Genomic DNA, 16,221 nt, shown 5'->3' with positions numbered 1-16,221 from the left:
AGAAGCCAGTCTTTGCAGAGAAGTCAGAGGAAGAGAGCAGAAGAGCAGAGCAGCCCCAGCCCAAGAGAGAGAGAGGAGAGAAAGAAAGACCCAGAGGGGGAGACAGAAGGAACTCTGAGAACCCAAGTACAACCCTAGGGTGAAGAGTTGGCAACAGGGTACCGGATCCCAAACTGGTGGGGGCTAAAGCATACCTCAGCCAGAGACGGGAGGCCGTGGGCAGGATCTGCCACGGCCACCCACCACATCCACCCTGAAGGCAGACCACGTGTAGGGTCAGGGAACCCAAGGCCAAGGGTCTCCCAACAGAAGGCCCGAGGGAGCTGGACCTAGGTGGATCCCTGGTGGGGACGGCCAGAAGAAAGGACAAGAAGGAGAGCTCAGGGACACGCTCCGGACTTGCTTGGGGGTTGGCTGAATCCAGGACCTGGTGGACGCAGCACGGCTCGGGTGGTCACTCAAGGCCGGAGTGACCGGAATATCTGCAGTAAGTAAACACCCTGAACTGCACAACCCGACTCTGTCTTTAATTATCATCTACGCTGCACCACCACAACCCCCATCCTCTGCACCTGACCCCCTGATGCCATACCCCTCCCGTTGGGGGTTATACTATCTAAAGCTGCACCAACACCATCAGCCTCAGCGGACCCTGCTGCAGCGGCGGCCGTAGTGACCGCAATCCAACGGGTGGCGTAGTCGACATAAAGAACTTTGTAACATCTGTAGGACTGCCACATACTCTGAGCTTGACACCCTGGGCATGGACCGGGTCACAGCCACTCGGAGACTACAACCCCCATCTCATCTGGCTCCGGGTATTCCCCTAAAGAATATGGCCCAGGGGGTGCGTCAACTTTGGCGTAGTCGGCAGGATTACGTGCCCACAACAACCGGGTACTGCGTGCCTGAAGAAAAGTTCACCGTTACCTCAAAAAGAAGTCTCCTGCCGGTTCCGGAGGGTCCCCGCCATCGGACTCCGTCACAGATCGATTCCCGCCGGTTGTCCGCCATTAACAGCTTTTTCCCGCCATCTGCAGAGTTTCCCGCCACTGGGAGACGATTCCCGCATTTCCAAAGGTTTCCCGCCTTGGAAGAGCGGACGCCATTATGGGCGTGCCAGAGGGTGGCAAGAGGCCACCTCCCATCGTGGGCCAGGACCGAAAATGGCGCCAAAAGTGGAAACCGCCCCCACCAACAGAGACTGTGATGCTAGAGGTGTCTGTCAGCGTGAAAGAACTGCCCCTGGAGCTGATAATCACCAAGTGGCCCCGGGACCGCCCTCGAAGTGGGAGGACTGAGAACAAGAGAGCAAAGATGGGTGTCGCCTGGAGCAATCTGGAGAGAGCGCACCCGGAGACAAGAAGCCTGGAGCAGAGTCCAGAAAGAGCCTACCCGGAGATGGAGGGAGAGCCAGGCAGCACCGACCCAGTGGTCAGGAGCCTGATGCGGGCCGCCACTCCAGGCAGCACCGACCCAGTGGTCAGGAGCCTGTTGTCGGTCGCCACTCCAGAAGACCTGCTGGAGACAACGGAAGGAGAGCAGAGCAGCACCGACCCGTTGGTCAGGAGCCTGCTAGAAGCAACAACCCCACTAGGCTTAGTGGAGGTCTTGGCACAGCTCCCCCGAGATCGGGAGTGTGCACAGACTGCGCTGGAGGGCCTCGCACGGAGGATGGCCCGGGTGCAGCGAGAGACGTTAGCAGAATGGAGCCGTGAGATGGCCCAGCGGACCGAGACTCGTCAGCGGAGCACGCCACCCGAGACGAGGAGACAGACCGCCTCTGAGGATGGCACAGGAGGACTGAAGGCCGGAGACGGCGCCGAGAAGGGAGCCGAACGAAAGGAGGCAGGTAAAGGGGACGTCTCTACCCCAAACCGGGAAACCGCGTACCTGCCCCAGCTCCCCGTCGCAGAGCCCGAAGTACCCCCTGCCGTGCCCGTAACCGCAACGTCACCGCCACAGACTAGGCCTCAACCGGAAGCCGCAGCCGCGACCCCTGTGACGTCACACGCCTCGACCCCGAGCGTGACCAAGCAGGAAGTACCACCAGCCTGGTCGCAAGGCCTAGTACCCCCGGGCGCCGCAATACCAACAGCGCCCCCTACCTCCGCGGAGCCACCGGCCTGGTCGCAGGGCCAAGTAGCCCAGGGCGCCGCCGTCCTTACGGTGCCCTTCACTTTCCAGGTGCCCCAGGCCTGGCCGCAAGGCCTGGTCAACCCGGGCGCCACCACCACCGCGCCCATAAAACCAAGAGTGCCGCATCTGGGAGAAGATCTGTTCGCCCAACACACATGGCCGGACGGGCAGCCCTTTGTCTGGCCCAGGGAGTACTACGAACAAGAGCTCCAAAAGAGGGCAAGGCCCATGTGTGAGCCCCTGATCCCGGCTCCGAAGCCCGTAAAAAGGACCTCGCCCCCGCTAGAGGAGGCACAGTTTGAGTGGGACCCCACCGGAGAAGATCTCATGGGGTTCACTCAGGAGACCCGGGCAGCTGCAGCGGAGCGTGCAGAGTGCTGCCGGCAACAGCTCGAGGTCTTCGAGAGGGAGCGGAGAGAGAGGCGGGTCCGGGAACAACAAGCCCAAATAAAGAGCGCGGAGCAGAAGAGTCGGGCCAGGAGGAGTCCCCGTGCAGCTCATGGTCCCCCTTCCACCGGGACTGTGATCAAGTTTAATATGCAGCACGGGTGGGGCTTCATCCGAGATCACCGCACCCCAGGCGACGTCTTCGTGACAAGAAGAGACGTTGAGTCCCACCTACCGGAGGGACACAGAGGTCGTGACCTTTATATAGGGGACGAGGTCACCTTCACCCGGCACAAGTGTGCCAAAGGACCCTACGCCCTCAATGTGCATCGCCTGACGGAGGAGGAGCTGCGGTGTGAGGAGGAGCAAGAGGACCCGGACGGGTCTGAAGCTAAAGTTAATCACAAAGAAAGAGCAGGAGGACGTCGTCGTTGAGTACAGCGGAGTAGAAGTTGTATATAGTTGCCCGTTGGGGCACAGTGAACTGTTGCTATTATAGTCCCCGGTGGGACCAGCGAATTGAACTGTTACCCGTATTTCCCTTAATCCCACTGACCGAGGACTGAGAGCGGTCGTTCCTTCTTTATACCTGGCCGAGGACTGAGAGCGGCCATATCCCCTTGTATATAGTTGCGCTTCCTAAAGCGCCCCCTACCGGTTTTATAGGAAAACCATTTTTCTAGAGAAACTGTTGCACTTTTCCCGGGCACACATTGCACAGTGTCCGGAGGAGGAGCTAGAAGCAAGAAACGACTACGAGAAAGTTTTATATGAAAAGTTTTATGATGCTGCTAATAAATGTTGTTTTATATGTTTTTATTATGTTGTTTATGCAAAAATTGTATGTTTTGGTGTTTTTATATCTTACAGCCCGAGGACGTGCTGTGATTTACCAGGGGGGAATGTAGCACCCTGAGGATTCGGCTGCTACAGGGGTATTGCACCTCAACCCAGAGGTGTGGTATTCCACTCCCGGGTAAGGATGGAGTGTGGAACTGAGCTCAGTTAGCTGCATGCACTACACACATCCCATTTCCGAGGAACAGACCAACGGTACTCCCACTTAGAAATGTGCAGGTACGACAGAGTCTGTTCCTGGCTGGAGTGGGAGGGGGGTGGAATATCCCAGTAGTGTAGGGGCAGATAGGGGGAGCAGCCTGGGTAAAGCTAGGAGCTCATTGGGTGCTGGTCACCTGAGCTCACACATAGAGGGAGTATTTAAGGTGGGCACCATCTAAGATCAGGGTCAGTCTGTGAGAGGTCAGTCAGTCTGAGAGAAGCCAGTCTTTGCAGAGAAGTCAGAGGAAGAGAGCAGAAGAGCAGAGCAGCCCCAGCCCAAGAGAGAGAGAGGAGAGAAAGAAAGACCCAGAGGGGGAGACAGAAGGAACTCTGAGAACCCAAGTACAACCCTAGGGTGAAGAGTTGGCAACAGGGTACCGGATCCCAAACTGGTGGGGGCTAAAGCATACCTCAGCCAGAGACCGGAGGCCGTGGGCAGGATCTGCCACGGCCACCCACCACATCCACCCTGAAGGCAGACCACGTGTAGGGTCAGGGAACCCAAGGCCAAGGGTCTCCCAACAGAAGGCCCGAGGGAGCTGGACCTAGGTGGATCCCTGGTGGGGACGGCCAGAAGAAAGGACAAGAAGGAGGGCTCAGGGACATGCTCCGGACTTGCTTGGGGGTTGGCTGAATCCAGGACCTGGTGGACGCAGCACGGCTCGGGTGGTCACTCAAGGCCGGAGTGACCGGAATATCTGCAGTAAGTAAACACCCTGAACTGCACAACCCGACTCTGTATTTAATTATCATCTACGCTGCACCACCACAACCCCCATCCTCTGCACCTGACCCCCTGAGGCCATACCCCTCCCGTTGGGGGTTATACTATCTAAAGCTGCACCAACACCATCAGCCTCAGCGGACCCTGCTGCAGCGGCGGCCGTAGTGACCGCAATCCAACGGGTGGCGTAGTCGACATAAAGAACTTTGTAACATCTGTAGGACTGCCACATACTCTGAGCTTGACACCCTGGGCACGGACCGGGTCACAGCCACTCGGAGACTACAACCCCCATCTGATCCGGCTCCGGGTATTCCCCTAAAGAATATGGCCCAGGGGGTGCGTCAACTACAATCAACATTGTGCGATGATCAGGATGAAGTGTCTTGGCAATCAAGAAGTATGTAGCTGATTCACAGTACACACGTGTGCGTGCTGATAAGGGCAAATTGAAGACTCTTTCCTACAGGCAATTACGTCAGGTTGAAAGAGCAGCGGCAAAAAAGCCTTGTCATAGCAGCAGACAAGTTTTTGAAGCTTCTTGTGCCTCCAACGTCCCCCGAACAACAAGATGCAGGGTCCTTCAGAGGTTTGCAGCTGTGTATACGCCATCCTGTCGACCTCCTCTATCCACTTCACACAAGCAGAAACGGCTCCAGTGGGCCAAACATTACATGAAGACTGATTTCAAAACTGTTTTGTTCACGGATGAGTGCCGTGCAGCGCTCGATGGTCCAGATGGATGGAGTGGAGGATGGCTGGTTGATGGACACCCCACGCAAACACGGCTACAGCGCCAACAAGGAGGAGGTGGAGTAATGTTTTGGGCTGGAATCATGGGGAGAGAGATTGTCGGCCCCTTTAGGATCCCTGAAGGCGCTAAAGATGAACTCCATAATGTATGTGGATTTTCTCAAACAGCACTTCCTGCCATGGTTCAAGAAGAAGAACCGTGTATTTCACAGCAAGATCATTTTTCTGCATGATAATGCACCATCTCATGCTGCACATAAAACATCTGCATCTCTGGCTGATATGGGCATAAAAGGGGACAAACTTATGGTGTGACCCCCATGCTCCCCTGACCTCTACCCCATTCCGAACCTTTGGAGCATCATTAAAAGGAGTGTCTATGATGGCGGGAGGCAGTTCACATCTAAGCAACAGCTCTGGGAGGGTATTCTGTCCTCATGCAAAACAATTGAAGCAGAAACCATCCAAAACCTGACAAATTCAATGGACGAGAGAGTTCAGAAGCTCCTTTCGAACAAGGGGTCCTATGTGAAAATGTAACATCACCTAGAATAAAGTTTTGAGTTGAAAACTGTTTGATTTCAGTTTCTAACAACCTGCTAATGATTATAATTTCAAAAATGACCATTTTTTTGGTCTTTATTAAAATGAAAAGGTTGATCGAAAAGTTTGGGGGATCTAAGAGTGTGGCAACCCAGTAGTCATGATTACTTCGAATTCTGACAATATGAGGGTCATGCTGCAGGTAGTGCAGCAAGAAGGCACTTATGTGTCTTGCGCATCTCGGAGCCCCAAAATTATTTTCCGGGCTAGATGCAGCTAAAAATTATTTTTAATTTTAAATCTGGTGGAGCTTATTATAGATAGCCTAATAGGATCAGTGCTGCACACTGCTACAAAGCCCAAATTATTTTCCAGTCAAGATACAGATAAACATGATTAGTAATTTGAAAGCTTAAAACGTTTGGTAGGGTGATTTTAACCAATCATCAAGCTTTTACTCTCCCCAGGATGACACAGGGGTAGAAAAGTCGTTTCGGATCCATGATTTGTTCATCTTTATGAACGTGAGTCTGTCTACATTATCAGTGGAGAGCCGCGTGCGCTTATCTGTCAGCACACCACCAGCAGCGCTGAACACACGTTCAGACAGAACGCTGGCTGCGGGGCATGACAAGATCTCCAAGGCGTAAGTGGCTAGCTCCGGCCATTTATCCAGATTGGAAGCCCAAAAAGAGCAAGGGTCCAGTGACACAGTCGTGGCTTCAATGTTTACTTGGAGATACTCCTGTACCATCGTCTCTAGTCGTTGACTATGTGTCAGACTTCTTGTCTCCTGTGGCCTTGCAAAGGATGGGCTAAAAAAGTGGTGAAATGATTCCGCAAAATTGATGTTACCAGCAGATACTGTGGTTCTGTTACGGTTTGAGTGCTGAACACTTGACGGTCCCACGGTTGGCAAGTTGGAACTGTGAGATTCACTACGTGCACCACTGGTATTTTGTGGAAAAGCACATGTAAGATTCTGCAACAGTCTCTGCTGATACTCCTGCATGCGTGCATCCCTTTCTATGGCAGGAATAATTTCTGCAAATTTACTTTTGTACCGGGGATCTAACAGTGTGGCAACCCAGTAGTCAGGATTATTTCTAATTCTCACAATTCGAGGGTCATGTTGCAGGTAGTGCAGCAAGAAGGCACTCATGTGTGTTGCGCATCCAGGAGCACCAAGTCCCTGTTGTGTTGGTGGCGAGGTAACAATCATGCTTCCTTCCTCTGTCCTCTCCCCCCAACCTCGCACAACAGAAATGTGATCAAGGTCTCCCTCATCTGATGAGTCTTCCATCAGTTCGTCCTCCACTTCTTCCTGGGCTCCTGCACCTTCCTCACTAGTTTGGCTGCTACCATGCGCCCTGGTAAAACCATCTCCCCCACCCTCACATGCCTGCCGCCTTGGTGCTGCCGACCTTCTGGACCTTGCAGATGTTAGCCCTTCCGCATACAACTCCTCCTCCTCTACTTCATCCACCTCCTCTTGTGCCACCACCTGACTCCGAATTCTGTTTAACATGTGCTCCAGCATGTAAATCACCGGAATAGTCATGCTGATAATGGCATCGTCAGCACTAAACATCTTCGTCGCCATTTCAAAACTGTGCAGAAGGGTGCATAGGTCCCTGATCTGAGACCACTCCTCCAGCGTGATTTGCCCCACCTCTGAATCTCGTTGGCCCAGGCTATACGTCAGAACGTATTGCACCAGGGCTTGTCGGTGCTGCCACAGTCGCTGCAACATGTGCAGAGTTGAATTCCACCGGGTAGGCACATCGCATTTTAGCCGGTGAAGTGGCAGGCCCAACGACTTCTGTAGAGATGTAAGTCGCTGAGCTGCGGGATGCGAACGGCGGAAGTGAGCACACAGCGACCGTGCCCTCTGCAGAAGGCCATCTAGTCTGGGATAGTGGGCTAAAAATTGCTGGACAACCAGGTTCAACACGTGAGCCATACAAGGCACGTGGGTGACATTGCCCCGGCGAAGGGCCGCACCCAGGTTTGCAGCATTGTCGCACACGGCCTTCCCTGGTTTCAGGTCCAGTGGAGACAACCATTCATGAAATTGGTTCTCCAGAGCTGACCACAACTCCTCAGCTGTGTGACTCACATTTCCCAGACATTTCAATGTAAAAACCGCCTGATGACGTTGAGCCCTACTGCCAGCATAGTAAGGAGGTGTGCAGGATCCCTTCTGCACAGTTAGAAAGCTTGTGGCATGACCAGACAGGATTTGGGTGCAGGTGGAAGACCGAGAGGAGGTTGAGGAGGCAGAAGCAGTGGAGGAACTTTGACATAAAGAGGATTGACGCACAACTCGTGGGGACGGCAAGACTTGGACAGCAGCCCCTTGTCCTGCTGTCACCATAGTTACCCAGTGCCCAGTCAGCGACATGTAACGCCCCTGTCCATGCCTACTCGTCCAAGTGTCTGTGGTGAAATGCACCCTGTCACACACAGAGTTTCTCAAAGAAGCGGTGATGTTGTGTGCGACATGCTGGTGGAGCGCAGGCACACCTTTCTTTGAGAAGTAGTGCCGACTGGGCATCTGGTACTGGGGCACTGCGACGGACATAAGGTCTCGAAAATCCTCTGTGTCCACCAGGCGGAAAGGCAGCATTTCTGTAGCCAAGAGCTTGCAGATGGTGAAATTCAACCTCTTAGCTTTCTCATGGCTAGGAGGAAATGGTCTTTTACTTGTCCACATCTGAGGGACCGAGGGCTGGCTATTGTGCTTAGACGGGGTTGATAAGGGTGTCCCCGGCAAACTGCCGGTCTGTGAGGAAGATGCAGGCGGACATGTTAGGTTGCCTTCATCCAAAGATGGTGCTATCGATGTCGGACAGCGCTCAACACCAGCTGGTGTTACCACCTCCAAAGAAAATGATGACCTGCCAATCACGCTGGCTGTTGCGGGTAAAGAGGTGGCAGGTCTGCGCCCCAAAACAGGTGTGACTGCTGTCCCCCCAGTCACAGAGGATGAAGAGGCCGCGGATGCACAAGATATGGCAGACGGTGGTTGGCCCGGCCGGCTAGGCCGCATTGTAGCACACTGAGCTTCCCACTGCAACTTATGCTTCATGTCCATGTGCCGGTTCATGCATGAAGTACTCAAACTATGTATTTTTTGCCCTCTACTTAGCTTTTGCTGACAAATGTTACAGATAACACGAGTTGGGTCATCTTTATCGATCTGAAAAAATGCCCAGGCTATGCAAGGCTTAGCACCCATGCGACCTGAAGAGCCACCACGACTTGTGGTGAGAGGCAGAGTTGTGTTTGAGGATGCAGTTGTTGACGTGCTTCCAGTACTACGTCTCTGTCCAGGAAGGCGCAACCTGACCTCGTCGTCACTAGCATCTTCCTCCACCTCCTCTGCTGACCTCATCTCTTGGCTGACTGTGGGTTGACAGTAAGTGGGATCTCCGACCTCATCATCATCACCCTGTGCGTTATCACACCCGTCGTCCTCAGAGCCAACCTGTTCCTGCCCTGACAAAAAACTAAAGTTGTCGCTCCAATCAGGTATTTGAGTCTTATCATCGTCTTCCTCATTGTCTCCACCAACAGGAGTTACAGTTTGGGAATGAGGGTCTACATTATGGTCAGAACCTTCTGCGTCTGGTCCTGGATCCGACTCATAAAGATTCTGGGCATCAGTGCAGATCATTTCCTCGTCTGGATTCACAGAAGCGCTGGAGTCGACCTCTGATTCCCAGGCTATAGTATGAGTAAACAGCTCTGCAGACTCAACCATCTGTTCTACCTCATACTCAGACGGGCAGCTGGAGATTTGGGAGCTGTGAGGAAGCAAGTGCGATTTGGGTGACACCTTTGAGGACTGGAGTATTTGTGATGTTGAAGTTGATGTGGAGGAGAGCCCACTTAAAGGAGCACTTGATATCCGTTGAAGCACCTGCTGTTTTTGTGCCTCATCTGGAATTTGTAGCAATTGGCGTGGCAGTAAGAAAGGGATCTTATCACATTGTCCGCTAAAAGAAGTAGACATTTTAGTTTGGCTGGAAGATGGTCTTTCTTCTGCAGATGTTACTGTTGCTTTAACACCTACCCCACGGACACAACCTTTTTTCCCCTTCCCAATACGCCTATTCCCCTTTCCACCAGCAGCAGGCCTTTTTCCACTCATTTTGGTGGTTAACTAATTCACAACTCTGGAGTTGTTTGCACAAAAAAACAATGGATGGTAACCGAGCAGAGCTGAGTGGCCAAACTGTGGTATTAGGCCAAAACTATTGGCTGGGTTAGATGCAGAAAAAAATTATTTTGAATTTGCAACCTGATGGAGGTCAGTATAGATGGACTAATAGAACAAGTCCCACACACTACTAGAAGGCCAAATATTTTTTCAGAGGTAGATGCAGAAAAAAATATATTCAGTTTGCAACCTGATGGAGGTCAGTATAGATGGATTAATAGAACAAGACCCACACACAGCTAAAAGCCCAATATTTTTTCAGAGGTAGATGCAGAAAAAACTATATTCAGTTTGCAACCTGATGGAGGTCAGTATAGATGGACTAATAGAACAAGTCCCACACACTGCTAGAAGCCCAAATATTTTTTCAGAGGTACTGTAGATGCAGATAAAAATTAGTTTTAATTTGCAACCTGATGGAGGTCAGTATAGATGGACTAATAGAGAAAGTCCGACACACTACTAGAAGGCCAAATATTTTTTCAGAGGTAGATGCAGAAAAAAATATATTCAGTTTGCAACCTGATGGAGGTCAGTATAGATGGATTAATAGAACAAGACACACACACAGCTAGAAGCCCAATATTTTTTCAGAGGTAGATGCAGAAAAAAATATATTCAGTTTGCAACCTGATGGAGGTCAGTATAGATGGACTAATAGAACAAGTCCCACACACTGCTAGAAGCCCAAATATTTTTTCAGAGGTACTGTAGATGCAGATAAAAATTAGTTTTAATTTGCAACCTGATGGAGGTCTTTATAGATGGACTAATAGAGAAAGTCCGACACACTACTAGAAGGCCAAATATTTTTTCAGAGGTAGATGCAGAAAAAAATATATTCAGTTTGCAACCTGATGGAGGTCAGTATAGATGGATTAATAGAACAAGACCCACACACAGCTAGAAGCCCAATATTTTTTCAGAGGTAGATGCAGAAAAAAATATATTCAGTTTGCAACCTGATGGAGGTCAGTATAGATGGACTAATAGAACAAGTCCCACACACTGCTAGAAGCACAAATATTTTTTCAGAGGTACTGTAGATGCAGATAAAAATTAGTTTTAATTTGCAACCTGATGGAGGTCAGTATAGATGGACTAATAGAGAAAGTCCGACACACTACTAGAAGGCCAAATATTTTTTCAGAGGTAGATGCAGAAAAAAATATATTCAGTTTGCAACCTGATGGAGGTCAGTATAGATGGACTAATACAACAAGTCCCGCACACAGCTAGAAGCCCAAATATTTTTTTCAGAGGTACTGTAGATGCAGATAAAAATTATTTTTAATTTGCAACCTGATGGAGGTCAGTATAGATGGACTAATAGAGAAAGTCCGACACACTACTAGAAGGCCAAATATTTTTTCAGAGGTAGATGCAGAAAAAAATATATTCAGTTTGCAACCTGATGGAGGTCAGTATAGATGGACTAATACAACAAGTCCCACACACTGCTAGAAGCCCAAATATTTTTTCAGAGGTACTGTAGATGCAGATAAAAATTAGTTTTAATTTGCAACCTGATGGAGGTCAGTATAGATGGACTAATAGAATGATGCTATGCCCAAAAGATTTTACTTCACTAGGTGCAGTAAAAAAATTGGTATTCTATACACAGGTGGTATATCTTGCAACACAGATAGGCTACTCCACTGACTAACACACTCTGCAATAGGCCAAAAAGGATTAGCTTTGCTAGATTCAGCCAAATGCTGTGAAAAAAACTTGCACAGCACTGGCACAGACCTGCCTGGCAAAAACTGATAGGAACTCATGTAACCTAGTCCTGAAAAGGACTGCAATTACAATTAGTCTTTACTCCCACAACCGATCTATTTAAGAGCACAGACCTCCCTGATAAAAGTCGTAGGAAATGCTGTAACCTAGTCCTTAAAAGGACTGCAATCACAACTATTCCCTACTCCCAAGCTATCTGTATATTTGTGCGAAAATTGGCTTGAAATTAACAAGGTATAGCGCACACAGCAACAGCGGTGCCGTCTAACACGCAGCTGCAGCAGTGAGAAAATGGTGGCGACGGGGAAAATGGCTTGGTCTTATAGGGCAAGGACATGTGACATACACTGCCAATGACACATGCCCTTGCTTGTGTGAAAAAAAGCACTTCGCTCCGTGTGTGCGCTGCTGATAGGCTGACAGATTGCACCTCCCCACTGTAAATGCGGGAAAGAGAAAAAAAAATGGAGATCTTCATTGTTCCTGCAGAGATCCATCCCCTGCCCCTCCCCCCACCCCGCTGTACACTCAAACTGCGTATTAACATTAATTTTCATCATTACTGAGAAAAAATCCAGTTATGATTTTGGTGCACGAACAGTTATCGAACATAACCTCGAACAGCCGAATTTTTCTCAAATTGTTCGTGTTCGCCGAACGGCTCGAACACCGCCCAAAACAGCTAAAATTTGAGATTGGCGAACAGTTCGAGTAGAACAACGCTCATCTCTACGGGTAACATTTCAATGAAATTTCAACAAATTCATGATGCAAACATAACACCATCTGTTAAAAAGCTGAAGTTAAAAGGAGGATGGCTTCTAAAATTGGATAATGATCCCAAAGAGATGTGAAAATCCACAATACACTACCTCAAAAGACGCACGCTGAAGGTTTTACAATGTCCCTGGCAGTGCCCTGATCTGAACTTCATTGAAAATCTGTGGCTAGACCTCAAAATAGCAGTGCATGCAAGATATCCCCAGGGATATCACAGAACTGGAAGAATTCTCCAAGGAAGAATGAGAGAAAATCCCTCAAACCAGAATTTAAAGATTCTTATCTGGCTACAAAAAATGTTTACAAGCTGTGACACTTTCAAAAGGAGGCGATACTAGATAATAACCATGCAAGGTGCCCAAACTTTTGGATCGGCGCATTTTAATTTTTGCAATTTTTAAAATGTAAAAGTTGAAAAGATATATTTATTTTTATGCTCCTAAAGTAGAAAGGAAATGTGTCATCTGTAACTTTAGGCCTTTTAGAGATCATTTCATCTTCAACTTGCTTAACTGTTCAAAATAACAGTAATTTTGACCAGGGGTGCACAAACTTTAACATGACACTGTACATTGTGGGGCACACAATTGCAGTTAAATGTCTGGATTTTTTCCAATATTCTTTTGTATTTAAAATAAAAGAATTTTCCCTTCACATAAAGAATTGCACAAGAATTGTAACTATTCGGAACAGTCACATGTGATCAGACACTCTGTGGGACACTAAATTCACATTTTTTTTACTGGAAAAATATTGTGTTGACCTGCTTATTAATTTTAGTACATCTTTCACTAAGATTTTGCTAAATGTTCTGAAAGCAGCATGGAGAAGGGAAAGTGATTACCACTTACTGGGCTGCTTGCTGAAGTTCTGATAAAATTACTGCTTTACCTTTTATAGATCTACCAGATCACTGAATCTTGAACCCTGTATAACTCCACCGACACCACTGAATGGCAGTTTTCTTTATCAGCAGAAAGCTGTCAATCAGTGGTGGAGGTGGAGTTATACAGAGGTTATGAATATGCTGGACTACATGGCAGCAGATTTACTAGTCCTTTAGTGACATTCTTCTGGTCATAAAAAAGTGCTTTTATCAAAACAACAGTAAAGAACCCAATAAGAGACACATCACTGGAATCAGGGTCTCTTCTCATACATCATGCTGCTCTCAGATTAGGCAGCAAAAACCTGATGAAAGATTCTCTTTAAGAATGAAAAAAATGTGTGATTGTAATGAATCAGGAAGGATGTCAGCTCCACCTCTCCTTTTTCTTCCCTAATATCAAATAAAATTCTGTATTATTCACAGACTAATACTCTTATCTTCTTTGCTGCCGTTATTCAACATATTATTGCCTGTAGTATTTGTCTAATGTTTAAGCGCTTTCTCTTCCCATCTCTATTGCTGAGCTGTGAGATTTGACGTCTGCTCACTGTCCTAAAATCACCCTCAAACGGCGGCTGCATTCCCTGCTTTAGCTTTTACGCAGGCTATAATAATCTCTCCTGATTGGCTGCATTGTACTATGTGATGTAATAGCTGCAAGGCATTATGGGGAAGCCCACCCGGTCGTGCCTGAACTAATGTCAGCATTTTGTGATTTATACTCTTCTTCAATGTGTGGACAGGTGGCAAACATTTTTATTGCCGTTTCACAGAAATCGATTTGCAAATTGTTTGAATTCGCCGGGACCAGACAAATTGAATTTGATTCGAGTAGAATCGATTCCATCATCTCCAGTGGTCACAATGAATAATGATTTGATTTATATTTCTCTTTTGCTCCTTCACTTTGCATTCTGGTAATTGATAACATAAATGATTACACTTTTATTTTTGAAGCGATCTCACTTTGCACCATTGTTTTTCACACCTGCTTATACTTTTGCACAGTACTGTAGAACAATAAGTTCAGAACTGGAACAGAGCAGATAATTGCACCTACATCGATTCAATATTTCACATACATTGAAAAATTCTGCCTTAAAAAGATCACAGGGTTAAATAATACTGTGGCAAATCTTACTTACGTGGACATTCACACGGTATAAGACGACATAGAGGACTGTAATACATATCTGGGCTGCAGTGTTGAGGAAGGCACCAGCAGTCCTTTCCTATATTCAGAAGACATGATTATTATCATCATCATCATTCTTTATACAGGGTGGACATGATCTGACAACTCGGCCAAGGAAGGAGGCGAATAGGAAAAGCAAGTTATTTGTTTCAGTTGCACTAGATTGATTCCAAAATTAATTTTATTGGGAGACTCTTTATTTGGGAAAACGCCAGATAGCAAGGCTGAAGAACCAATATCTTATGGTAAGTTTAATAAATGAAGTAAGATACCTTTAGGAGTAGATGGCATGGTGGTAGATGTTGGGTGTTGTGTGGTAGTAGATAGTATGGTATTAGTAGTTGGAGGATGTGTAGTAGTACTGACTGGCCCTGGAGCAACAAAAAAAGCAGAAAATAAAGAAAAAAAATTAAATTATACCTAAGAAAGAAAACAATATAATGGTGGTCATTACATATGTAATGTGGACAGTGACATATCTAACACAGAGCAAGTCAACCTTTGATGCAATCACAACCTTAGAACTGAATCAGAAAAGATAATTGCACCTATTTAGATTCAATATTACATGTAAATTATAAAATTCTGCCTTAAAGTGAAAACAGTTAAATAATATTGAGATAAATCTTACTTACGTGGACATTCACATGGTATAAGAAGACATAGATAACTGTAGTACATTTCTGGGGTGCAGAGTTGAGGAAGGCACCAGCACTGATCATTTCCTATGTTCAGAAGACATGAATATTATTATCATCATCATTCTTTATACAGGATGGACATGATCAGCCAACTTGGCCAAGGAAGGAGGCGAATAGAAAAGCAGGCTGATAGATTCACTTGCATTAGATTGATTCCAAAATTTATTTTGTTGGAGAGACTCTTCAAGTGGAAAAACGCCAAATAGCAAGGCTGAAGATCCAATACCCTATGGGAAGTTTAATAAATTAAGTAAGATACCTTTAGTAGTAGATGGCATGGTAGAAGTTGTTGTACTAAGTTGCATGGCTGTAGTTGGTGGATATTGTGTAGTAGTGTTACCTGGCCCTGGAACAAAACAAAACAAAAAATAAAAAAGATGAATTATTTCTAATAAAGAGGAGAATGTAATGGCGGTCAGTTAGCTCATAGCATGTGTTATGTGGTCAGTAACATAAAGCAAGACAATCTTTATTGCAAACACAAACTTAGTAATGTTAAAGTGATCTCATCAAAGATATAGATGGTAACTCGGTAGTATCCGACAGCTCATTTAATAGCACAGTTCTCAACACACTATTCATGTTTTTTTAAATTAAAAATGTTTCAAAAATTATCCCTCTCAGGCATTTGCGATCAAGCAAATTGTTCTGAGCAATCAACAAAATCAATCTGATGGTGTCACTGTCAGAGATAACATTATCCTGCTGAGACTGAGACTAGTGATGTGTTTTAAATTCCATAATGCTGTCCACTTCTTTTCCACCAATACTCTTGCCAGACACAAAGGAGGACTACTGTAACCTTACTCTTAATAGTATCATTGCCTTGACAGCAGCTGCAGTCAGTGGTAGTGATGATGCTTTTGATGCCACTGGAGGCTCACGCATTCTTAGCCACATTATGTCTTTTTTTATCCTACATTGTCCAAAGCCATAAACACTTTTCCTTCACCATACAATCTGTATAATGCTATAATTCACCTTTAAAATTTTTTCAACCCCAATTATTCAAACCTTACCTAAAAGAACGCAAGAAGAAATACTGTATACATGTGTACACATATAGAAGGAAACGTGGCAACA

General features: G+C 47.1%; 1 protein-coding gene across 1 annotated transcript in view; it reads right to left on the bottom strand.

Moving 5' to 3' along the window:
• LOC141155124 (uncharacterized) overlaps window positions 1-16,221 on the bottom strand; it is a 153,984-nt gene that overhangs the window by 35,076 nt on the left and 102,687 nt on the right. The window contains exons 12-15 of the mRNA XM_073641796.1: window positions 15,398-15,484; window positions 15,073-15,162; window positions 14,710-14,808; window positions 14,388-14,474 (exon numbers count right to left, since the gene is read on the bottom strand). Of these exons, the coding sequence (XP_073497897.1) occupies window positions 14,388-14,474; window positions 14,710-14,808; window positions 15,073-15,162; window positions 15,398-15,484 (363 nt within the window). The remainder of the gene's footprint in view (window positions 1-14,387; window positions 14,475-14,709; window positions 14,809-15,072; window positions 15,163-15,397; window positions 15,485-16,221) is intronic.

This window comes from Phyllobates terribilis, unplaced genomic scaffold (assembly GCF_046119375.1).
Source record: "Phyllobates terribilis strain yellow unplaced genomic scaffold, ASM4611937v1 Scaffold_7__3_contigs__length_470593459, whole genome shotgun sequence".
In the NCBI taxonomy this organism is placed as follows: Eukaryota; Metazoa; Chordata; class Amphibia; order Anura; family Dendrobatidae; genus Phyllobates; species Phyllobates terribilis.
Note: the sequence above shows the minus strand (reverse complement) of the source record. Positions and strands in the feature narration are given on the sequence as shown.